The sequence below is a fragment of the Schistocerca piceifrons genome, chromosome 1 (genome assembly GCF_021461385.2).
Source record: "Schistocerca piceifrons isolate TAMUIC-IGC-003096 chromosome 1, iqSchPice1.1, whole genome shotgun sequence".
Classification (NCBI taxonomy): Eukaryota; Metazoa; Arthropoda; class Insecta; order Orthoptera; family Acrididae; genus Schistocerca; species Schistocerca piceifrons.
Window position 1 is genome coordinate 429447520 of NC_060138.1, and position 26789 is coordinate 429474308.

General features: G+C 41.8%; 1 protein-coding gene across 1 annotated transcript in view; it reads right to left on the reverse strand.

Annotated features, from left to right (window-relative positions):
* LOC124790266 (histone demethylase UTY) overlaps positions 1-26789 on the reverse strand; it is a 327821-nt gene that overhangs the window by 58039 nt on the left and 242993 nt on the right. The window contains exons 5-9 of the mRNA XM_047257771.1: positions 7283-7458; positions 7059-7187; positions 5642-5867; positions 5462-5562; positions 2558-2810 (exon numbers count right to left, since the gene is read on the reverse strand). Of these exons, the coding sequence (XP_047113727.1) occupies positions 2558-2810; positions 5462-5562; positions 5642-5867; positions 7059-7187; positions 7283-7458 (885 nt within the window). The remainder of the gene's footprint in view (positions 1-2557; positions 2811-5461; positions 5563-5641; positions 5868-7058; positions 7188-7282; positions 7459-26789) is intronic.

The window sequence follows — 26789 nt, forward strand, 5'->3', positions numbered from 1 at the left end:
TATGAGAAACTATGTCAAGAGGTATTAGAAGGCTTAGCAATACTAAATGTAGGCATAATATACCACATACTGAATCCAGCATCCAAAAGGATGGTATCAACAATGTTCTAATTCAATGTGGCAGAGCAGTTCTTGAAGAATGTAACTCTCCCTGTCTATACTTTTAAGGGACGAAGAAGCAAAGCAGAAAATCCGCTAAGGCTTCAAGTCAGAAGCCGGGAACATTTTCCACCAAAAATAATGTGGACGCAAAGAAAACTGCTCCCTCTAGTAGGTACTAAGTTTGTTATGACTGAGAGATTGTGGGGAAACCTCTTTTGAATGTATGATATGTGAAGTTGCTCTTCACGAATATTTATGACAATTAAAAAAACGGTTCACTTGGAACCATTAACTTTGGAACTGTATGTAAATAAACACATTAGAAGTCCTTAAAATAATTGTATTTCTTTATGTTTTGTAAATGATCATGCATATGTGAAAAACAAAAATATGTAGCGAAAATAATAATTTTCTTATAACAACTTTATCATATGCAAATGGGTTAGCTGACAAAAAACCAACCTTGTGACCTATTGTGAACACTGATAACATTAAAAAGTTGAATTAGAGTAATAAGAAAAGTCAAAGAAGACATTTGTAAGCTGACAAACACAAAATAACTGTTGGTACTGAATGAAGATTTAAGTGTAGAGTAGTTCCACATAAGAACACAAAACAAAATCGCTACAATATGGAATTACTACAGTTACATCTTCAGAAGTCTGAGGCTGTCAAAAGAAATGTGGACAGCAACGAGTAACAACATGTCAGTACACAGTGGCTGTAAAGAAAGTGACACACAGGATATCTGGATAGCTCAAACGTAATCACCACAACCAAACCCCACACACTAAATACACAATACAATTTGTTTCTTGCATCCTGTGGTAACATTATGCTCAGTATTACAGAAAGCAGACCAACAGCAGTTTTAATTGTGGCAATTTTAATCTCCTTATCTAATTTAACCATTGACTGCACGTAAGGCAAATATCAGAGAATGAGAACATCATAACTACTGCTCTACAAACTTTATCAAACAAACAGTGCAGGCAAATGTAATACGCAGAAGCACCAAAGAATGTTGTATAGGCATGCGTATTCAAATACAGACATATGTAAATAGGCAGAATACGGTGCTGCGGTCGGCAACGCCTGTATAAAACAATAAGAGTCTGGGGCAGTTGTTAGATCCATTACTGCTGCTACAATGGCAGATTATCAAGATTTGAGTGAGTTTGAACATGTTGTTACAGTCGGCGCAGATGTGATGGGATACAGCGTCTCCGAGGTAGCGATGAAGTAAGGAATTGCCCATACGACCATTTCAGAGTGTATCGTGAATATCAGGAATCTGAGAAAATATCAAATCTCTGACACTGCTACAGCCAGAAAGAGATCCTGCAAGAACAGACCAATGGTGACAGAAGAGAATTGTTCAGTGTGACAGAAGTGCAACCCTTCTGCAAATTGCTGCAGATTTCAATGCTGGGCCATCAACAAGTGTCAGCGTGTGAACCATTCAACGAAACATCATTGGCATGAGCTTTCGGAGCTGAAGGACCATTTGTGTACCCTTGATGACTGCACAACACAAAGCTTTATGCCTCGCCTTGGCCTGTCAACACCAACATTGGACTATTGATGACTGAAAACATGTTGGCTGGTTGGATGTTTCTCGTTTCAAATTGTATCGAACGGATGAATGTGTACGGGTTCGGAGACAACCTCATGAATACATGGATCCTGCATGTCAGGAGGGTACTGTTCAAGCTGGTGGAGGCTCTGTAATGGTGCGGGGTGTGTGTATTTGGAGTGATATGAGACCCCTGATACGTCTAGATATGACTCCGACAGCTACGCATCTTGTTTGATTACCTGCATCCATTTATGCCCATTGCACATTCTGATGGACTCAGGCAATTATAGCAGGACAATGTGACACCCCACACATCCAGAATTGCTACATAGTGGCTACAGGGACACTCTTCCAAGTTTAAAAACTTCTGCTGGTCACCAAACTTCCCAGACATGAACATTACTGAGCACATCTGGGATGCTTTGCAATATGCTGTTCAGAAGAGATCTCCACCCCCTCATACTCATAAGGATTTATGGACAGCCCTGCAGGATTCATGATGTCAGTTCCCTCCAGCACTACTTCAGATATTAGTCGAGTCCATGCCACGTCGTATTGTGGCACTTCTGCATAGCTGCGGGACCCTAAACAATATTAGACAGTGTAACAGTTTGTCTGGCTCTTCAGTGTAATAAACCACACATTTACCTACTTACACTGATGAAAAGTTGATTAAATTTGTGTACAACAATGAGTGGAAACAAAATGTATTGGAAATTAAACACATCCATATATTCTGAATATACTTTGAGGAAGACTTCTGAAGTGATCACTGCATTTAAACTATCTTACATGCACACATTTAGAGAGAACATTAAAAGTTCTTTGTAATGGCTTCTACGAGACAACAAATTATTTCTCGACAGAATTGCTTACTTGCTGGTAATGCTGGGCATTGGTGCGCTTGCTAAGTGACTCTGCAGGAACTTTATTCTTTGGCTCAGGTTGGGATTCATACCCCCTGGAGCTCTGCTTGGTGACGTTGTTAGTGATGCTAAGTTATTATTAATGGTACTAGATGTATTGTTTGGACTTATTGGGCTCCCAGTATTTCCACCAGAACCTCTTGTTGCATTCACATAACAAGCAAATGCATCACTGGGCTGGTTACAGCTTTCATACAAAATACCTGAAAGAAGTTTGATGGTTTAATACACTCAGCATATTGCGTAAAGAAAAGAAAGTCATAGGTAAAACATGACACATAATACCAAGAACACACACAATTAATACAATGTTGCAAAAGTGGAATACAAACATCTATGATTAGGGCTAAGTTCTAAAGAGTACAGAGATACAAAGGATTTTTCCCTTGCACAAATATACAAAAGCATAAGTAGAAAGGTTCAGAGAACATAATAGACACAAACTGAAACATGGAGTTTGCGTTTAAGCCCACACTCGAAGTAATGAGGCAATAAAACAGTGCAATTAGCACAACAACACACACGGAATTTAGCACTCAGAACAAGCAATAAATGTATGTCTTTTTTTCCCCCCATCACAGAAAATGATACCTTTAAAAACTTAAGGTTTGATATCTTCTTCTCACAATTTCTTTCCAATTATGTTACTGTTATTTCTTGTTCATAAAACTGTAAACAGGCTCACTGTGTCCAATGCAGCAATGCTTTTATTCATACTAATATCTTACAGAAATTTTGAGATGTGGTACAATAGAAGTTCATTATTTACCAGTAAAAAAGTTGAATTTGCTCTTTTAAAATGTGCAAAAAAGCATTAAATAACATTTCAAGAAGTCTTAATTTCAAAAACAACTCCCAGAAGGTCACAGTACCAGGACTTATATTTTTACAAATCAAGCTATATTAAAAAAATTGCACAAGGTTACTAGCACTCTCAAATTGTTTGCTCCTACAGGAAAGATTGCTTTACCCTGGAGAATGTCTTACAAACTGTTTCCCTTTGTGTTTTGATGACAGCTCTGTTTAAATCATGATAAAACAAAGATAGTTTCTATAAACAAGAGAAAGAACCTGACTGATTCAGACTACAGCAGCAGCAGTAAACTTCTGGAGCCTGTTTCACCACATAAATATCTAGGAGTAACATATGAGATGACGTCAAACAGAACAAACATGAAATCTGTAATACAGAAGGTGATTGGACGATAGATTATTCGGGAAGGTTCTTAAAAAATACTGTTAATGGTATCAGTTACAAGACAAAATTGCAACACCCCCTAGAGTACTGCACTAGTGGTTAGGAGTTATTCTCAAGTATAATTAACAGCTGATACATAAGCAGTCAGAGATACAATGGGAGGATCCTGATAGGTCACTATAACTCAGAGAAAAGTATAAGGGAGATGCCCACAAAATGTAAAGGAAATAATGGGAAGAAAAAGTGATGTTATTGCAAAATTCTGGTGGTAAATTTAGATAATGCAGTAATCCCACTGCTTCCTTCATATATGTCATGGACTAATGATGAGAATAAGACAAAAATATGTAAAATGTATCTGGGAACAAACATGCACTTACAATAGCTGTTCTGTTGCCCCCATACATGAACTAAATACTATACAGAACAGTAAAAAAAGTAGTCTCTGACATTTTCTGAACAATGATTTGCAGAGTAGATATATAGAGACAGATAGTATATATGCTCCTGATCATTTTCCTATATGCTGCCCACCTGATCACAGATGCAGCAGCTCACTCTTCAAGAGATGTGGGAAATGAGAAGTGAAGGAAAGAAATATCAATAGCTAGAGAAGAAAAGGACTGCAAAAAGATAGGAACAGGGCATTTTCATGCTCACACTGACACCGAGTGGGGTGGGGGCAGCATAAGAAGTACATTATGAAGCAGGAGACATGGAGTCTCCTTTCTCACTCTGGCCACCCTGTATGCTTCACAATATCTAGTATCTCTGCTCCCACATAAAATATGTCTGCTCTAGTTGATCAACATCTCTAACTTGGAGTAAACAGCCTCATTAACACTTATTATTCATCAGATTTGCACTCTCCTGAACCACGTAATGTACAATAAGGGGCATTTCAAAGCTTTCCTTTAGTTTTCTTTGTGCTCATATTATTTTCACCCTTTCAGAATAGGTTCTTTTCCACTCTTTGGTCTTCATGGGATTTTCTGCCATGCCGACCATCCAGTCATTACCATTTTAGATGAATTTTTAGTGGAACTCTATCTGTGGGCTCAGGGCAATTTATAATCTTTAAAAAATGCAAAGTTCTCTGCAGTTTTCTTGGTTTTTAAGCCAATGTCTCTTATATACCACTGCCACCCACTGGGAATGTATGTTTTGATGTACTCCCCCTATGGTAGTAAAATTGGCTATGAAATTTGCATTAAAAATGAGCTTTACAGCTCACCGCACTGAGATACACTTGACAATACAGGTCTTTTATCTGGCCTGATAGACAAAAGTATTTTACACAAAAGAAAATATCAAAACAAGAAAAGCTGACTGCATGATAAGTATTGGCTGTTTGTTCATAATTTCACTGGGGAATATGAATTGTTGAAGGTTGTACGAGCCTTGTACTTGGAAATTAGATAATTTATGATACACAGGTCACATACAGTCTTAACAGATGAGTTGTTTCATAAATGGCTATCTGGAATGCTTTTCTTATGTCCTGTTTGTGAGACAACAGTCCATATTAGTGCAGCAGCCAATTCCCATAAAACAACAGCAGTATTCACAGGCACAGCTGTAAAGCCTTGCAGTGAAGTACAGGAATACAACTAGTTAATAAATATAGAAGAAGGAAAGGAAACAAATTCTGCATACCAAGGTTAGTCCATGCTGCTGTGTGGCTTTTATCAAGCTGGACTGCACAGATGTATGCCTGTAAGGCATCCATAGGCTGATTTTGCTGCTGGTAAAGGACACTGAAATAGAACAAAGATATTTAGGACGCTATCAAAACAACTCTACACCATAAACAAAATATTTTTCAGGTATCAATACCCTATTGAACACCAGGTGTCTGCATTGCCTTCAGATTTTTCAACAGAATTACGGTATGCAATAAATGCATCATGTACTTTCCCAATGCTAGCAAAACAGCGTCCCAGAAGATAGAGGGATTGTCCAGATTTAGGATCAGCTTCAATTGACTTCTGTAGGCAGTGTATAGCTAAACTTTCACGGTGATTCTTATCTCCCAGGGAGTCAACACAATGGTACATCCAACCTGAAAATGAACATAACATAATTAACATAAATTATTTTGCCAGGCCAGTCAGATAATGAGAATGACATATCATTCCAGCATATTATAGAACAGCAGTCAATGATGTGTTATTATTCATTGAAGGTCAGCATTCAAAGTATATTCCACAAGAAACATAACTTTTATGCTTTCATATACTTGATTATGTGATTGATCACACATGTTCAGAATTTTGACGGGAAATGAGAGTAGATTATCTCAACGACTTTATTATTTATGGATAAACTGGTCAGTTGGAGGAGTATGGGAGACGTTTATGAGCTGCCAATTCCTTAGATAATTAATTAAATTTATCCTTTGCTCCACCCATAATGGGGCTTCACCTGAGTATACTGAAAACAATTTTTTTAAAAATTGGTAGCAATTAATGTTAAACAAATGTGGTTTGTCACAAATGCAACTGAAGCTGCTTAATGGTATCAAGAGTGAAATAAACTGATCAAATATTAAATTTAAGCAGTGATTTTCAAAGACATAATAACCTATCCCTCAAACCACTGGTAGTAAGTTACTAGAAATGGAATTTTATAGCTATTTTGAAGTGTTGAATAACTGTCTCCACATGAAACATTCAATGGTTGAGTGGGTCAGTCTACTACATTTTTTGAATTCTTAATCAATTGTTCTGGATTTTAGTGACACACAACTCAGGATGTTGGCTGTAACCGACTCCCAGTGTAAAAAAAAACTATATCTATATTATGAGAAGTTTCTTGATGGCACAGTGACCAATAACAACAGCATAAAAAGTAAGTTGCATGAATGATTTATCATGTTTTTAAATCTTTATTTTCTGACCAAGTCATGTTCATATGTTTATGCTGTCTAATTTACTTAATTTTGTTTACATATAGCTTAAAACTAGCAACAGAATGCATCCTCTCTTTATGAAACTAGTCATACTGATATGAGGTTTTATTAAAGGCAAGTAAAAACCATATATATTATTCAGAAAGATTTTTTTTTTTTCAATCTGGTGATGTGGAAGTTTCTTTACTACATTATTTTAGATTGTTCTTCATTCATGTTATACTATGGAATGGTTATTTCTGGTTCTCAACATCCGTTTGTGTATAGGGATACAAAACACAAAACAATGCTTCACAACATCAATGAATGATAGTGTTATGAAAATGAAAATTATATTGTTACCTAATTGTCTGCATATGTCAGCTTTCAAGTGAGTTGGTAAATCTTTTTCGCGAAGCAGCTGCTCGTAGTTTTCTTTAGCACTTTTGTACTTTCCTTGAACTTCATACAAATGTGCAATATGAAAACGAACTGTAGAAAAAGAAAGAGGGGTTTACAGATTTGATTTTAATCAAACACAATTTGCACTTATTTTGAAGTTACATTTACTGTTTCACTGCACTTACTTTCTAACTTGGAGAACGTACAAGGGCTGGCGTCTATCAGAGCTAACTGTAAATGTTTTAAGGCAGATTCCCAGTCATTGTTCACTTTGAACATCAACCCCAAACGGAGGTGGACTTCATTGGCGCGGGAGAAGCCTGGGTCGACGTAAAGAACCTGTCGGAAGGCTTTGACGGCCCTGAAACAAAACACACGGCGCTCATAAAAAAAATGAATGAGAGTCCTACAAGTGAGTCATGTATGGCCTCACACCGCTGGTCGGGAAAGGGGAGGAGAGGGGAGACTGGATGCGTAACAATTTCTGCTATGAATGAAAAGCTCATGGCGGTTTCCCCTTTGGCGTCCTAGGAAAGTCCAACATCCTGTTTGGACACTCGTAGGTGGTCTACCGGGGAGCTTTTTTGTTCAATACCCGGATATCTACTAACGAAAACATGCAAAGTGGAACGTAATAACAGTGCCTATCAATAGATATAACGACTCTAAAACGTTGTGGTCTTTGCAAAGAAATTTGCTGCACAGATGACATATTATTACAACAAGTGTCTCCGTCATTTATCTTGCAGGTTCCAATCATATGCTGCTACTGACGAGCAGAACACGGCAAAGTGCCATAACCCGATTTCCCAGAAACTTCGCTCAGTGGAAGAGGAGTCAAAATAAGGGAACACTCGTGTCTCGGCTTATCCGTAGATACTCTACCGTATCTGAGTTACTGACTGACAAAGTTTTCGACCTAATTTAGATGCCTTTTTAGCGCACGTTAATCTCAGCCGACATAGTGGCACAGTGACTAGTGTCGCGGCCTCTCACTTTAGCGTCCTGTGTTCGAAAGCCGATTAGTGTTTTTATTTATTTTATTTTTCATTGCTCTACTCATGTCTGTAGAAGGTTTCTACCCGACTGTTTGTTATCAAGTCAAGGGATACAAGGGCGTCATATACATTGTAAAATTACAACTGTATTTCACAACAAGTGTCATATATTTCTTACGTAATATATGTGTGTATGATATACTGGAGACTGCACTCTTTTTAAATTCTCATATTCTTATATTTCATTCATATATCAATTCTTATATAATTCTGTTAATTTATTCTTATGTTTATTCTTCAGGAAGATTTGGTGCATTCTCAGTGATACCGATCGTAGAAACATTCGAAACATAGAAATTCCGAAAACGACGAACATCGTGCGGAGGCAGGTTTTCCACAGTCATTTTTCTTCGTACAATTCTTACTCGGGAAAGGAACGTCATTAACACTGCTGAAGACTTCACGCATTGGTAATAATCTCGCGCCAATTTACCACTTTACCGAAAACTGACGATTGCGATTGATTAAGGATCAAGATATATTACAGTAATTTCACGGAACGTAACTTCAAATCATTTTCTCATTCATTTATTGTTTTTTTTCTCCTTTTTGTTAATTCTTTCACCCGACTTAACAATTTATAGACGAATAAGGACAACATTATTTCAATATACACTGGAAAACAGTCGCCGAATAATCTTCTACGAATATGGGTAGACGAACGAAAATTAAAAATAATAACAGGGTTTCGAACACGGGGCGCAAAAGCGTAAAGTAGCGACGCTAACCAACGCGCCACCGCCTCGGTTGAATCTTCCTCAAGCGAGGGGGCATATGAAGTACCTTGAAAACTTCGGTCGTTGTTTTCTCAGAAACGGTCGAATATCTACAGTTAAGCCGACAGGCGTGCTCGCTTGTTTTGACCCGTCCTCCAACGAGCGAGGTTTTTGGAAAATCGGATTATGGAACTTGCTGTGTTCTTCTTGTGAGTCAAGATCCGCATAACCTGATGGAAAACATATCGCAAATACATTATCAAGTGACACTGGACGAAGCTTGTCTCGTTACAGAGGGCATACATTAATTGTACTTCCAATAAAATTTGCTACAGATATTTATATTGCAGGCGTGGTTCAAATGGCTCTGAGCACTATGGGACTTAACTTCTGAGGTCATCAGTCCCTTAGAACTTAGAACTACGTAAACCTAACTAGCCTAAGGACATCACACACATCCATGCCCGAGGCAGGATTCGAACCTGCGACGGTAGCGGTCACGGGGTTCCAGACTGAGGCGCCTAGAACCACACGGCCACTCCGGCCGGCATTGCAGGCATTTAAAACCAAGCGTGGCCGAGTAGGAAACACTTTTTTGGTTAATCATTTAAAGGAATAAAAATGGAAGAAAAATTAGAGATTCACGTTCCGTCGACGTTTTTACCCTGCTTAAAAGAACTTCATTCGATTTTGAAGAGTTATCATCGTATGCCGTCTAAATCAGCTTCAGGTATTATCACTTGTTACGAACAGCAGAGGTTGAAAATACCGCTTCAGTTGCAAATCACTTTATTTTCACACGACCCATCCTCAGGTGTCGTAGCTGTGCTGTGGTCCCCGAGCGCCGCATGTACAAGGCGCGGTGTGCTGCCTATGAGCACTCATAGGCAACACACCGCGCCTGGTACATGCCCCACTCGAGGACCACAGCATAGCTGCGACACCGGAGGATGGGCTTATAACAGTTCGAAACCGGTCGCGTGAAAATAAAGCAATTTACAACTGAAGCGGTGTCTCCAACCTCTATAATGCTCAGTTGCGGATGTTCTGCCAACAGGATTGTTTGTTTTTAGGCACAGTCTTCTTGATACTACCTCCTCCATAATTCTTACTGTTAATAATTTTGTTTATTTTTATAAAGTTTCTTGGGATCTGATAGTAACCGATTTAACAACACAAATCCGTACAATCAACTTTCCTAAATATTACCTTCAACCTCTGCGTAAAACTTTCTACTGTGCCGATAGATTCCCCGTTGACGATTTGGCCTTTGTAATTTATATTTTCATGAAATGTAAGTATTTTCCCGATGCAGAAATAATTGACAAACAGAGAATACTCTCATCGTCGTCTGTGCACACTATGTGTCACAAGTTTTCACAGTGCTGTGAAACAAGACAGAATCTAAAACTCCGCTGTCTTGGCTACACAGGGCTTCATTTACGGGTTGTCTGCCACCGGAATGTCATGTACATCATTCGAAAGTAATCACAAATTATTCCGCCTTTGGAGAAACCACTCCCGTCATCTGTGTGCTTAAGTACGTGAGAGATGTTAACTTCCAAGGGTGGTGGGGGAGAGGGGGGGGGAGAGAGAGAGAGAGAGAGAGAGAGAGAGAGAGAGAGAGAGAGAGAGAGAGAGAGAGAGACGGGGGGGGGGGGGGGGAATAGGAAATGGAATTAACGGTTTACGTGACACTTTTCCTGAAAAAACTGTAATTTAGTCGAATATAAAAATGAAGTTTTGTGATTAGAAGCACATGATAACTATTTTTTAACTGCTATAGGTCATCTCAGGGAAAGAAAAGAATATCAGGGTCAGACTTAGATACTGGAACATAAAGCAGATCGTGGATGTGAGAGCTGAATCAAGCAGCGAACAGTTGATGTGGCTTACTGCAGGTTTGTGATGTCATGGAGCCAGCATTGCCTTTGGAGTACTGAAAACCATTATAGTACAGCGTCCCGATCTCAGCAGTCAACAGTTTTTACTTGGCATGAAAACGGCAGTTCATTTTGTTGAAAGTTTTTGACTTTTGTTTTATGTAACGCAGCTTTAAAACCACGATAATTTTATCCTGTTAGCTCCCCAAAAAACATTCTGCGAAAACAATTTAAAAAAGAAGAAAATCAAGTGTAAAAACCAATAGAGAAGATATCTTCCTTCAGTAATTAAGAGGACACAGAATAGCTTCAAACAGATGACAAAATTACAACAAGAAGCAACGAACACATACTTTAGTAAATCGACAGTAGTATCTTCGTAATACGTAAAGCACTTGAACAAGACAGATAGTTTTTATAGAATCTGTCTCACAGTTATCGTACACCTTACTTGCAAAACCTGCGAATGAAGGGTCAAAGATACAAACTTCATTTCGCTGCGCGCAAGGCGCATCAAAGCAATGTACGGGCTTACCCATTGAACGAAAACATTAAATGTCGTTAATAACTCGCTCTAGCACATGCGTTTGCTGAATGGGGCGGAAAGCTGGAAAGAGAGGCACGGTAAAGAAAGCTACCTCTAGAGGAGGAAAAACGTATAACTACAATAGCTAGTATCTATTGATTGCAGTAACGGATAATGACACTGTTTGGTATTTTCCTGAATCCGTAAGTCAACACCGATCCATCCCGAAGAATGACGGAGCAGCAGTAGTAAGCGAGCGGTCAAATCACAGCAATCAGCTAATCTAATTCGGTCGCTATCTTGCCGATTTAGATGGAGTGATACATCTGTTGTCTTCTTATGAAAGTCCGTATTGCCTTTCACAAAAGATTCCATTTAATAACACTGGTTTATGGCTTCCCTTCCAAGCGTGCTCCTTCCTCTTCCTCAAGCCAGATCCCAAGAAATACGAACATAATATAACCTCTTCATACGTGGATAAGCATGCAATGTGTGGCTAAGGCGCTGCAATACAAACACGATTCTGCAACTTTGCCAAGTCTCTTCAGCTGAGTCACCACAGCTGCTCCTAGCAGCATTCTCGCAAAGTTCTGTCTCCTTAGGAGATTCCCCTTGTCAACGACGTAACATACTACAAAAGTGTTGACGCCCCATGTGGCCCTTTGTTGACGTATTGTCTGCGGGTTCTGTCTCGGTACCTTCGACTGACGTTTGTTTAATGACTTTCGTGACGTTTCGCCAGCACGACTGAGACGGTATCGAAAATTCGCCCTGCATTGCTGGTGGCGGAAAGTCCGCACAGGAGGGTGAATCTGCCACAACGCCAGTCAGTCGTGTTGGTGAAACATCACAGATATCACTAAACAAACATCGGCCGAACATCGAGAGACAAAACATAGCAGACAATACGTCGATGTAAAGTACCGTCGACAATGCGGTCATTATAGATGGAGCACTTGTTCCTGTGATACACCTACTTGTGTCTGCTAAAGTAATTAGCTGAAACCGCAATAACCCTAATAAGGAAGACAGGACCGGAATCTGGTTGGGACACTTTTTCCCCTAACGGAGAAAAGTCGTCGCTAACATCACTGTGAACTACTGTTGTAGCGACGCACATTTCATTCGTCGCTAAGCTTCTAGAACGAGTTACTTCTCCATCTCTACTGAACGACTCCCATAGACTATCTCTGCGATAATTTATGATTTTCGGTTTCTAAAGAATCTTACAAAATTTTAAGGTTGACTTTAAACACCAGCACCCCGCATAACAATAATAACGGTGACCACAATTCATCTGCGACACTAACAAGCAGTTAACTGATAAGACTTCACTCCAAGTAGTTACAAACAACACAACGAACATTCATCATCATGGCAAAGGACTTCATTTACACATCTAACTAGGCTCATAATACAGAATTTGATATCTACGTTATCTTTCTAAGTATTACTGTTATAAAGAAAGCGACGAAGTGACTATCCTTAATTGCCTCACAAAAAGGCGTAGCGTTTGCCGTCGCGGGTTCACAGAGCCCAGTGAGTCATCACGAATGTCACCAACTGTCAGCTGCAACGATGTGATAACCGTCCCGCACCCAAAATAAACGTAATAAGAAGCTTGCACAGCTGTACGTCAAGGCAAGTAACTCGCTCAGCTATAGGCGACGTGACAACGATGAGCCGCCACCGCCTTCAGACGTTAGTCGAGTCCATGTCACGTAGTGATTGCGGGGCTCTACGCGATATTAGGCAGGAGTACCAGTTTCTTTGGCTCGTCAGTGTGCCAGCACCAACAAAGCTGACACTCGGCGCGATGGCTGATGGGAGCGACAGCAAACGCATTTCGCATTTACAGCCACTCCCATCATCCAGCGCGCCGAGTGTCAACTTTGTTTGCGCGTTTCATAAATGGTTCAAATGGCTCTGAGCACTATGGGACGTAACTTTTGAGGTCATCAGTCCCCTAGAACTTAGAACTACTTAAACCTAACTAACCGAAGGACATCACACAAATCCATGCCCAAGGCAGGATTCGAACCTGCGACCGTAGCGGTCACGCGGTTCCAGACTGTAGCGCCCAGAACCGCTCAGCCACCTCGGTCGGCGCGTTTAATACGTTGAAAGTCTATCGTGATCTATTGGTGTTCACCAATCAACAGCAAACGGCAAAACTGTTGCATGAATGGGCAGGTCTGAATACGCGCTTAAACACGCTATAACTTTTTCACTTCGTTTTTCGCGAACCAGAAACTACGCCCATCTTCAGAATATTACCCATTTCCACTACCATACTTGTTTTTCTTTATTTTTATTTATTTGAAACATGCTCCATTACAATATTTGTATTACTACATGTGTGTGTGAGTGTGTGTGGTGTAATATTTGTGTAGTATTACGATGATATAAGGATGGAAGGTAGAGGGTGAAACCCGGTGCCAGTACATAACCAGATCCTCGGGAATAGTACCAAGGCGCCCGCTAAGCTTAACGTACCCGTCCGACGGACGGCTAACCATCAACAGTGTCACATGCCCTCACTGCAGAGAGGTTGGTATTTAAACTATGAGAATGGCGCAAAGTTTGGTGATCAGGAACTTTACGTCACCACCTCTCTTTCCCCCCCCCCCCCCCTTTCCGGCCAAATACTGGCAATGAAAATTTTGTCCACCACCAGGATTCGAACAGGCTTACCCCGGGGTCGAGCGCCACGCGACCTCAGCCACGGAAATCACTCTATTTGTTAGTTAATAAACTTTCAGGAATGCCTTACACATGATGTGTTACATTCTTACTACCGTTGTAACCGCGCGGTAAACTTTCTTACCGGCCGAGAAGCATTGCAAAACGTTTACAAGCAGGCTGTTTAGACGTCACTACCCTGTGATGGAGGAGGTGATGCTGGTAAGTTCCTGTTGGACCAAACTGCTGAGGTTATCGGTCCGTAGGCTTACACACAACTTAATCTAACTTACGCTAAGAACAACACACACACACACACACACACACACACACACACACACACACACACACACACACACCCGACGGAGGACTCGAACCTCCGACGCGGGGAGCCGCGCGAAACGTGGCAAGGCGACCTATACCGCGTGGCTGCCGAATGGAGGTTATAACATATTTCTGTATAATGTGTTAGGTATTACTGAAGTTCGAAAACTTAGCAAGACGGGTGTAAAATACACAGACAGAATTTCAAAACTGCTGGTCGAACAGTCCTGTATATATCTGCACACAGGTTCACTGGTTGGGACCTTGGAACGGACTTCAAATCCTCGCCTAGGCACACACATTTGAGTCGTCCGCGGTTTCTGTAATTCACTGCAGGTGATTTCTTTAAATTAAAAACAAAAGAATGTTTTCATAAGTCATCCTCGTACAACTTACTGGTCTTGTGCAATTAATCAAAAGAGATCGATAACAATGGTGTGCTAAACTACAGCCAGCCTAACAGGTTTATCGAATTGTTTAGATGGCATCAAGAGATAGAGGAAACCTGCCTGTAAGATGGTTCCGAGCTCTCCTACTATCTATAAGCAGCTACGCAATCAATGAAAAAATATCATTTTTATTATAACCAAGGAAACATGTACTGTATCTGTGCACACTATTGGTAAGCGTGTATCGTGAGAGATGAACGATACCTACGACTTTATTCTTTACAATACGCAGAAGACGTACGGTACTGACTAAGATCGAGTTTATGAAAGGAAAACATGTGATCGACGCTGCACGTTGAGCTCCGTGAAGTGGCAATCGCAAAGGAATCCAGGGCCAGAACTTGAACCTGAAATTGAACCGGTATTTCAGATCAACCACTTTCATTCGAATTTCTGCATATCGTCGTCACTGTCATGCAACTAGACCCCTAACAACCTGTCGTCTTTTAGATATTAATGCCCTTAAGCATACCAGTGGCAGAACTCACCCTCAGAACTCCACAAGAAACTTCGCAAGAGGTACCAGCGCAGTCCGACTGCTCCCGCGCAACGCTGACACGGTACTGTGACGAAGCTCTGTGTCGGCGTCTGACGCACACACTTGTGACGCCGGGTGTGGGTACTTCCCTGACGGACTGGACGCTGTGACGCGTGCTAGCTAACTCGGGAAGTGCAGTGCGCGGGAGTTGGGCCGCGACTGCCGGAAGGAGCTGCGTCCTGCTCTCGACCTGTTGCGGAAGCAGCTGCCGGCCGTCGGTGCAGAGACGCGGTCTTCTCGTCTCGCAGGTGGATGGTGATACCGATGCAGGTGGCGGGTGGTGGGCAGCTGCGCCCACCCGGACACGTGCGACGCCCGCCATACGCACACCTGCCGGACGTGCACAGCACAGCTCCTTACCCGAGGCGCCTCTGGCGCCCGTTTGTAAACGTCTAAGGCACTTGTTTTTCCTCCGCAAATAGATCTTGGCCCAGAGTTTGAACGATACAACCATCCGCAAATTCCATTGAACAATCCCATGCCCCTACCTTCAATTTTTTCGCACTGGAGCCCTTTCCAGGAGAGGTATATTTTGGTTTCCAAGCAAGTTACATTATTCTTGCCCCTATGTTGTTCGTTCTTCTGATGTGAGCTTTTTGTCCTTTCCTTTGTCCTTGGCTGTGACAGGCTTAGCTTCATCTTTAGATAGTCTCGTTCACGATTTTCTGGTTAAAAATGTCCCATCCATCAAATCTTGTCCTTACATACCCATTCTTCGTACCATTTAGGTTTGCTGTGATCTCCTAACTTAGCGTCAGATTTTTTCTGTCTTTCGTGCGGAGTACGTGGTCTAAGGATATTCTTCTTTTCCTTGTGATATGTTGCCCATCTCCACCGTATTGTGCTCTTTTATCATTTACCACGTTGCTACCGTTCTCCCAGTCGTTCATTCGAGCTTTTAAACACACATACATCAACAGATACATCACCAGATTCATAAAAAGGAACTATCTTCTCACTAGAGCAACAATGGACATACGTAAGTTAGTAAATTAAAGTTTCGAAATTAGTATTCCAATGAGAAAAAGCACGCTTTTCAATTATAGCTCCAATTTTAGGCAAGACAGCAATAATCGTTACCATTTATGATTCTTGTAATGAAATGAAAATGAAGAATATCTAAGAGCTCTCACACTGAAAAGAGCATTATAAACGAACTGTAAAACTTAAAATGGTCCAGTCAATCAAACGATATAAGTTTACTGGAATTATTTCCAAAGAATAGGATCATGTTACTGCTGAGAGATTTGTGATGTGATAGTAGCAGAAAGCAAACAACTGAATTGTCTAGCTAGTATAAGGAACTCATCTATACTATACAGATAATTTTTTGAAAACGACTTTTGTTCAGCTAGCAGATTCTGCAGTTTTGATAAAGAATACGTAATGATATTCAGCCCAGATGTTTAAAGATCCTCTGTCAATTACATTCAAACTTTCTCACCTCATTTATGCAAATAAACATCATTTGGAGTTTTGACGCTTGAACGGTTTTATTATTAATAAAAAAAAGTAGAAAGCAATCGAAAAGTATTCAAAGAAAACATTTTATACGCACCATAGTGCTATGCGCAATCTTCAGGAAATGTTGCAAGAAGTATTCTGTACTACAAATACCCCTTTAGTGAAAATACTTTTTTTTTTAATTATCACAGCTGTGTGGATCAATTTGCTAAGAGACTAGAAACAGTTGCCTCTGTGGTTGTTCAGGCAGATTGATTTTCTTGTGGCTCTTACATTAACTATAGTCGTGAGACCAGTGGACCCATGTTCGTGTGTAAAAGACTTAGCGGGAACCACAGCTCCCCCCTCCCCTTGTCTCCTAGGCACCTTCCAGCAGTACGGACTACCACTATTTACATATGATTTATTTCTGTTATTTCTTCAGATTTACTGTTTTATTTCAGGTATTTGTAATGGAAAATCTAAATAGTTGCTGTAAATCGATACGACATATTACATAAATGGTTGAAGAATGAATTACGCAGCCATGAAGACGAAATTAGTGAAAATTCAACACAAAAATGGTGCAAATGGCTCTGAGCAATATGGGACTTAACTTCTGAGGTCATCAGTCCCCTAGAACTTAGAACTACTTAAACCTAACTAACCTAAGGACATCACACACATCCATGCCCGAGGCAGGATTCGAACCTGCGACCGTAGCGGTCGCGCGGTTCCAGACTGTAGCGCCTAGAACCGCTCGGCCACTCCAGCCGGCGAAAATTCAACACCTCGGCGCAATTTACCCCGAATTTTCTGACAGCAAAGAGATTCAACAAGATGAAGCTGGCGTGAATGAAGAGACTAATTCCATGAAATATTTTTACGAAAAAAATACTACTGAAACGCTCGTGTCACCAGCCACAATATCATCGGACTTACTTGTATCACTTCACGATCAAACCATACTGACCCATTTGATTCAAATAACCAAACTCTTCCCCACACAATTCAGACGAGCTTTCAAGGGCTCTAAAACTTCAGCTAGCAGCACCAGAAAATGAGCAAAGCGGCCATAAATTGGAGAGAAATAAGAGAAAGATGTTCATTCTGTTCGAATAACAAAGCAAAAGCTGTACACTTGCATTCTAAGTACAAGCTGCCTATTTACATGAATTGTTCTAAGCCACTGTGCAATTCGTGCACGTAGCATGGCTCACTTTGAGCACTATCACACTTTTTATAGCAAGAAATTTGTAAGTTTTTGTTTTGATGCATCTAAAAATTAGCATTTTACAAAATTTAAAACAAAAGTTTAGTTAGTTTTTTTATCCTCATTTAGCACTGAGAGTTAGGGAAACCTTTCGACACCTGTTACGTGCGGCTTGCCCACCTTCAGGTGTTAGAGCAGCTGCGAGACTAAATCGGTGTCGAAGTTTCCGGCAGGTACATTTTGAACGTGCTCAATAAAGGCGCGTGGGTCACATCGAGGCTGTTGCCAAACTGTGGGGTCTTAGATAGGCCCTTTGCCGTTTTATTCAAACATATGATAATGTAGCAACGCTCCCCCACCCCCCACCCCCCAATCGCGCCACAGGAGGGTGTGAAAGAGCACAAAACCCCTTCGCTGCTTCGCATCACGTTCGAATTTTCGCAGAACGTTTTCGAACGGTCCCTAGTGCTTCCACCCTTCATACACGAACAAAAATTGCGGTCGCACTAGAGATCACGTTCAACGCGGTTGCATCCCAACGATATCCTTAGAGTAGGGTTGAAACACCCGGGCAGTGGCAGCAGTTGTCAAACGTTGTCAAAAACGTCGTCCTGTTGCTCATCGCACTGCAAACTGTTGTTTTCGACGGCGAAATGTATGGGAATCGGCGCCCCAAGGAAAGGGTAGTTTCATTGACGCCCTTTTTGCCACCGTCTGAAGCCTTTTTGTGTCGATTCTAAGCGGCAGTGTGTCTGAAATGTCCCCGTTGACTATCCATGACAAAACCGCGTTATTTCAATGCTGGATGTCGTGGTACTACCTCCATAACAGAGGCGGCAAAAGAAGGGGTGAAATATGGGTAAGATGGAGCGTGACTACCTTCACATCGTGTAACACGTCCACGGTGGCGTTGGGCAAGAATTTAGTGAAATCTGGTTTCAATGTGACATCATTAACCCACTTCAAAGCTCACATGGACTTCTGATCTGTGGCCTTTTTTTCGCACGTGTCGACACCTTGCTATTTTGGAGCGTCGCTGAAGCCGAGGTTAACGTCACAGGGAGCCATGCTTTTGCACCATTACAGAGGAGGGTTGTAGGCATTTTTGAGTCAAGTTTCAAATTATGCGCGAAATGGGAGGCAATTACCTGGTTTCGAAACAGTGGTACTTTAATTTTGTTGCGGAGTGTAGTACCCCATTCCGATCTCTGGGCGTGCACTACCGAACAGGATGTTGTCGCAAGGAAATTTACTACTCTGGAGAGCTGCTTCAAACCAGTTCCCGGACTGAAGACAACCACAACACGCTGCTTACCATTCCTTTGCTTCACTTCATTATCATTTCCGCGTCACTCTCGGGCAACAGCTGATTGGGAACGAGAGTGCCCCACCCTGTGGGCGCCCCCCGCCGAAGCTGGCGTGCACTTGGCGGCTTCTGCGCGGCCGCGGGGTACACTGCCCTCGACATGCGACCGGTTCTGTGGCTTAGCGAGTACGCTCAACCATAGTTCGAGGCACGCCAGCGCCAACACAAAGGCTGCGCTGCAGGTGCACGCAGTTAATCTCCCGATTGTTCACTTACTCCGCCGTTAGTTCCTTTGAGACCGTGGTTCTACAAACACCCACCAGCTGATATGCACAGCCGCGAAACTGGTATCGAAAACTCTCGTGTTACGTTTCACACACGTTTTCTGGTAAGGCTTTCGGCCGGACACGAACTCCGCAGAATCAGGAAAGACAAACGTATGGCTCACTAAACCCTCCACCCGAATTCCGCTAGTTCTCTTTCAGGCTGGAGAGCGCGAATATAGATATGCGCAGACGAGTCCTCTCCCCTTGGAGAACGACGAAAGCGTTCCGGTTTCCATTCTCGCTTTAAGTCTTCGTTTGAATCGGCTCACCGTAACACAGTTTCGTTAGTAACTGGAAAGGAGTGCATACAGCTCGTTACAGTCGGCTAATTCCCGCGCCCGGGTTCCCGGGTTCGATTCCCGGCGGGGTCAGGGATTTTCTCTGCCTCGTGATGACTGGGTGTTGTGTGATGTCCTTAGGTTAGTTAGGCTTAAGTAGTTCTAAGTTCTAGGGGACTGATGACCATAGATGTTAAGTCCCATAGTGCTCAGAGCCATTTGAACCATTTTGAACAGTCGGCTAAATAGTGTCTCTGCTCCGATTCCGCGCCAAAAACTGACAAGTTAACCACAGAAAGACACGAATTAATCCAGAACTAAACTTTGCAATTACAAAATGTTAAAAAGGGCACGCATAACTTATTGAAATGTATTTTACACCAAGCTAGCCATTATATACTCTTTTCTTTAAACACTTTTTCGTCATCCTTCTGTCAAATAAGGTATGTAATACAGCAATTTACGTTTCTTTTAAAAATGTAATAAAAATTTACTAGTACTCTTTACTACTGCTACACTTCTACGACATGATGGTTTACTGACGTGTCTCGGGAGTGGCCAAGAGAAAATCACGGGTCTGCTGCTAGTTGCGGATTTCGTGTACTGGCGGTAAGGGCAGGTTTCGACAAGTTGCGGAGTTCGCGTTCACCTTGTTCGATTCAGCGTTGTTCTTGTCTTGGGTACTATATGCACTCAGGCAAGAATATTTTAGCAGAGTAAGTAAGAAAATACTGTTCTGCATCATATGGAAGAAATACCACATACATTCATCCCGTACGTTATGTCAAAGGGGGAGTTAAAGCGAACAGAGCATGGCTCGGTGCGGACTACCCATTCAAATGACTCGAGTTCGATCCCCGGTTAGTCCTAGTTTTTCTCTGTCACGTATGACTTCTTTCACCTCTGGTAAGATAAAAAAAATGCCTACATCGACAGTGGTTCGGAGTTCTTGTTAAATTATAAGTTCCCACAGAGCTGCGTTAAGTCAGCTCAAGAAAATGTTCAAATGTGACTTCCTAAGGGACAAATCTGCTGAGGTCATCGGTCCCTAGACTTACACACTATTTAAACTAACTTATGCTCAGAACAAAACACACACCCAATGGCCGAGGGAGGTCTCTGACCTCCGGCAGGAGCGGCCGCGCAATCCGTGACATGGCGCATTAAGCAGCGCGGCTCAGCTCAAGAGGAAGGTAAGACCATACCAAGTATGATAGGACCATTCCTAGAAAAGCACTGTGGCATTCAAACCAAGCTTCGGGTTGATGCAGCTTTACCTACAGGTGACCTACTGGAAGGTGTATTAATTCACCTCGTGCAACAAAAATATTGACCCGAGTATGCACGAAGTCCATCCCATTTTTTATCTCATAATTCTTCATTTTACCTCCCCCCATGAACCATGGACCTTGCCGTTGGTGGGGAGGCTTGCGTGCCTCAGCGATACAGATAGCCGTACCGTAGGTGCAACCACAACGGAGGGGTATCTGTTGAGAGGCCAGACAAACGTGTGGTTCCTGAAGAGGGGCAGCAGCCTTTTCAGTAGTTGCAAGGGCAACAGTCTGGATGATTGACTAATCTGGCCTTGTAACAATAACCAAAACGGCCTTGCTGTGCTGGTACTGCGAACGGCTGAAAGCAAGGGGAAACTACAGCCGTAATTTTTCCCAAGGGCATGCAGCTTTACTGTATGATTACATGATGATGGCGTCCTCTTGGGTAAAATATTCCGGAGGTAAAATAGTCCCCCATTCGGATCTCCGGGCGGGGACTACTCAAGAGGATGTCGTTATCAGGAGAAAGAAAACCGGCGTTCTACGGATCGGAGCGTGGAATGTCAGATCCCTTAATCGGGCAGGTAGGTTAGAAAATTTAAAAAGGGAAATGGATAGGTTGAAGTTAGATATAGTGGGAATTAGTGAAGTTCGGTGGCAGGAGGAACAAGACTTCTGGTCAGGTGACTACAGGGTTATAAACACAAAATCAAATAGGGGTAATGCAGGAGTAGGTTTAATAATGAATAGGAAAATAGGAATGCGGGTAAGCTACTACAAACAGCATAGTGAACGCATTATTGTGGCCAAGATAGATACGAAGCCCACACCTACTATAGTAGTACAAGTTTATATGCCAACTAGCTCTGCAGATGACGAAGAAATTGAAGAAATGTATGATGAAATAAAAGAAATTATTCAGATTGTGAAGGGAGACGAAAATTTAATAGTCATGGGTGACTGGAATTCGAGTGTAGGAAAAGGGAGAGAAGGAAACATAGTAGGTGAATATGGATTGGGGGACAGAAATGAAAGAGGAAGCCGCCTGGTAGAATTTTGCACAGAGCACAACATAATCATAACTAACACTTGGTTTAAGAATCATGAAAGAAGGTTGTATACATGGAAGAACCCTGGAGATACTAAAAGGTGTCAGATAGATTATATAATGGTAAGACAAGAGATTTAGGAACCAGGTTTTAAATTGTAAGACATTTCCAGGGGCAGATGTGGACTCTGACCACAATCTATTTGTTATGACCTGTAGATTAAAACTGAAGAAGCTGCAAAAAGGTGGGAATTGAAGGAGATGGGACCTGGATAAACTAAAAGAACCGGAGGTTGTACAGAGGTTCAGGGAGAGCATAAGGGAGCAATTGACAGGAATGGGGGAAATAAATACAGTAGAAGAAGAATGGGTAGCTTTGAGGGATGAAGTAGTGAAGGCAGCAGAGGATCAAGTAGGTAAAAAGACGAGGGCTAGTAGAAATCCTTGGGTAACAGAAGAAATATTGAATTTAATTGATGAAAGGAGGAAATATAAAAATGCAGTAAGTGAAACAGGCAAAAAGGAATACAAACGTCTCAAAAATGAGATCGACAGGAAGTGCAAAATGGCTAAGCAGGGATGGCTAGAGGACAAATGTAAGGATGTAGAGGCCTATCTCTCTAGGGGTAAGATAGATACCGCCTACAGGAAAATTAAAGAGACCTTTGGAGATAAGAGAACGAGTTGTATGAATATCAAGAGCTCAGATGGAAACCCAGTTCTAAGCAAAGAAGGGAAAGCAGAAAGGTGGAAGGAGTATATAGAAGGTCTATACAAGGGCGATGTACTTGAGGACAATATTATGGAAATGGAAGAGGATGTAGATGAAGATGAAATGGGAGATATGATACTGCGTGGAGAGTTTGACAGAGCACTGAAAGACCTGAGTCGAAACAAGGCCCCGGGAGTAGACAATATTCCATTGGAACTACTGACGGCCGTGGGAGAGCCAGTCCTGACAAAACTCTACCATCTGGTGAGCAAGATGTATGAAACAGGCGAAATACCCTCAGACTTCAAGAAAAATATAATAATTCCAATCCCAAAGAAAGCAGGTGTTGACAGATGTGAAAATTACCGAACTATCAGCTTAATAAGTCACAGCTGCAAAATACTAACACGAATTCTTTACAGACGAATGGAAAAACTGGTAGAGGCTAACCTCGGGGAAGATCAGTTTGGATTCCGTAGAAACACTGGAACACGTGAGGCAATACTGACCTTACGACTTATCTTAGAAGAAAGATTAAGGAAAGGCAAACCTACGTTTCCAGCATTTGTAGACTTAGAGAAAGCTTTTGACAATGTTGACTGGAATACTCTCTTTCAAATTCTAAAGGTGGCAGGGGTAAAATACAGGGAGCGAAAGGCTATTTACAATTTGTACAGAAACCAGATGGCAGTTATAAGAGTCGAGGGACATGAAAGGGAAGCAGTGGTTGGGAAGGGAGTAAGACAGGGTTGTAGCCTCTCCCCGATGTTGTTCAATCTGTATATTGAGCAAGCAGTAAAGGAAACAAAAGAAAAATTCGGAGTAGGTATTAAAATTCATGGAGAAGAAATAAAAACTTTGAGGTTCGCCGATGACATTGTAATTCTGTCAGAGACAGCAAAGGACTTGGAAGAGCAGTTGAATGGAATGGACAGTGTCTTGAAAGGAAGATATAAGATGAACATCAACAAAAGCAAAACAAGGATAATGGAATGTAGTCTAATTAAGTCGGGTGATGCTGAGGGAATTAGATTAGGAAATGAGGCACTTAAAGTAGTAAAGGAGTTTTGCTATTTGGGGAGCAAAATAACTGATGATGGTCGAAGTAGAGAGGATATAAAATGTAGGCTGGCAATGGCAAGGAAAGCGTTTCTGAAGAAGAGAAATTTGTTAACATCCAGTATTGATTTAAGTGTCAGGAAGTCATTTCTGAAAGTATTTGTACGGAGTGTAGCCATGTATGGAAGTGAAACATGGACGATAAATAGTTTGGACAAGAAGAGAATAGAAGCTTTCGAAATGTGGTGCTACAGAAGAATGCTGAAGATTAGATGGGTAGATCACGTAACTAATGAGGAAGTATTGAATAGGATTGGGGAGAAGAGAAGTTTGTGGCACAACTTGACCAGAAGAAGGGATCGGTTGGTAGGACATGTTCTGAGGCATCAAGGGATCACCAATTTAGTATTGGAGGACAGCGTGGAGGGTAAAAATCGTAGAGGGAGACCAAGAGATGAATACACTAAGCAGATTCAGAAGGATGTAGGTTGCAGTAGGTACTGGGAGATGAAAAAGCTTGCACAGGATAGAGTAGCATGGAGAGCTGCATCAAACCAGTCTCAGGACTGAAGACCACAACAACAAACAACAATTCATTTTACCCCTTCAAATACTGTTGGCCTCCGTCGATTGACGGAAGTCTGGCGCGCAGGCTTGGCAACACAGCGGCACCACCCAGCAACCCTCCCCCACCATTCTACCCTCCTACTGCTGCGATCCTTCCGCCCCACGCACTGGCGCCACCTCGCGCCCCCGCAAGCAGAAACGCGTACTTAGAACAGTTACGCAACGTCACCAAAGCCTGGCGTTACCTAGCAACGGCGGTGTAGCCTTTTCGGGTGCGCGCGCATCCCAGCGGACCAATTAAATGGCTGCGGCGAACCTAAGGCCATCGATTAGACGACTGACAGCAGCTGTTAGCGGATCGTCAGCCATGTTCCGGTACCACGCGCGCACGTAGGCCAAGCTGCGCCAGCGCTAAGGCAGGCCGCTAGACTCGTCCTTCCCTTTGTCGCGCGCCGCAGTTAGATCTTTCAAGGACGTTCACTTTCCACTTGCTGCAATCACCATCTGATGCTAGTTCACAATAACGGCGTCGTTAATTGTATAAAAATACACAATGAATAGTGTAACCTAAATGCGTGTTATCTTTCAAATGAGGTAAACAGGAAGCGGAGTCAATTCAAGAAGCGGTTTTCTACTATATGCATTACCGGTACACTACTTCCATTCTCACATAGTATCAGCGAACTGGTAAATATCACAGTTTAAACACTATGTCACTAGTTATACTTCATAACAAAACAGAAGCGAAATGCATATTTCGTAAAACAGTGTTCCACAGTGGGAAATAATATCTTATACCAGGAAAAAAAAAAAAAAAAAAAAAAAAAAAAAAAAAAAAAAAAAAAAAAAAAAATCTGCACGTCACATTCTCTCCCTGCGCCAACGGTATTTCAGCTATCGTAATAAAAGTATTAGACTCATTCCTTATCTGATAGTTTTCTCATTACCCTGATTACAAAAAGAGACAGGTATTGCTTTGGGCACTATGAGAAAAAATGGTTTCCATTTGTAAGTGAACTGAAAGTTAAGTATAACAACCAAACTGATGGGCAGTTGCGAGATGACAAGCTACAAACGTACGTCTACCAACGTCCAGTAAGGCACTTATTTCACGAAACACAGCGCATGAGAAGAATGTTTGATGGGAAGGAAGGATAAACATTATCTGCTATACAGCTTGCTGTAATTTGCATCATTTGATCAATAATTATGGCATCGACAATGCATGTCTAACAGTTACCTGCCATCAACAATAACGAAGTTCTCAGTGAAACATAGCTTTTTGTATTCTTCGTTCAACAGGTAACACACAAACATTACCTGTCGATACATTCCATCGCCAGGTAGCTACCATAATAATTGTATTTATGCCAACCCAACAGGAACTCGATGAAAAGCATGATCTTCAGTGCATATTCTTACGGTATTAGTGCAACTCTTTCGCTAACTTACACCGATAAAATGCTTGAATTAAAAAGGAGTCACTTCATAACAACAGCCTATATCTTCGTCGAGGCTCTTCGCTTTATCGTGTTAATGACCTTTCTTTGAATCAATGCCGGCAGACATACATTCCTCCCTTTCGTAAGGTAAAATCATGACTTTTTCGTGGTCACGCCTGCCACGTTTAAAAAACACCGCACACCGTACACGAAGCAATACAATTTTTTAAGCGACTATACTGCAACCCAGTCTAGTTGCAGGTTGACGAACTAGCTGCTTCCAGGTGCAACGAAGATTTGATTTTCAATATTTCGTCTAATTACTGGCCGAATTTCAGAATTAAAAATGCTGTCATAATCTACTTACTAAGACGTATATTTTATTTATTTATTAATTGAGTCATCAGTCTTCCGACTTGTTTGATGTGGCCCGCCACGAGTTCCTCTCCTGTGCCAACCTGTTCATCTCAGTAGCTCTTGCAACCTACGTCCTCAGTTATATACTGGATGTAATCCCTCTGCATCTCCTTCTACCGCCACGGAAGTTACTCCGCGATGTCTTAACAAACGTTTATCATTCTGTCCCTTCTTCTTGTGTTTCCGTACATACGTTACTTCGCCGGTTTTGCGAAGAACCTCGTAATTCCTTACGTTATCAGTCCACCTAATTTTCTACATTCTTCTCTAGCACCATATCTCAAATGTTCCCAGCCGTGCGGTCTACGGCGCTTTGTCACGGTTCGCGAGGCTGCCCCCATCGGATGTTCGAGTCCTCCCGCGGCCATGGGTGTGTGTGTTGTCCTTAGCGTAAGTTAGTTTAAGTTAGAGTAAGTAGTGTGTAAGCCTAG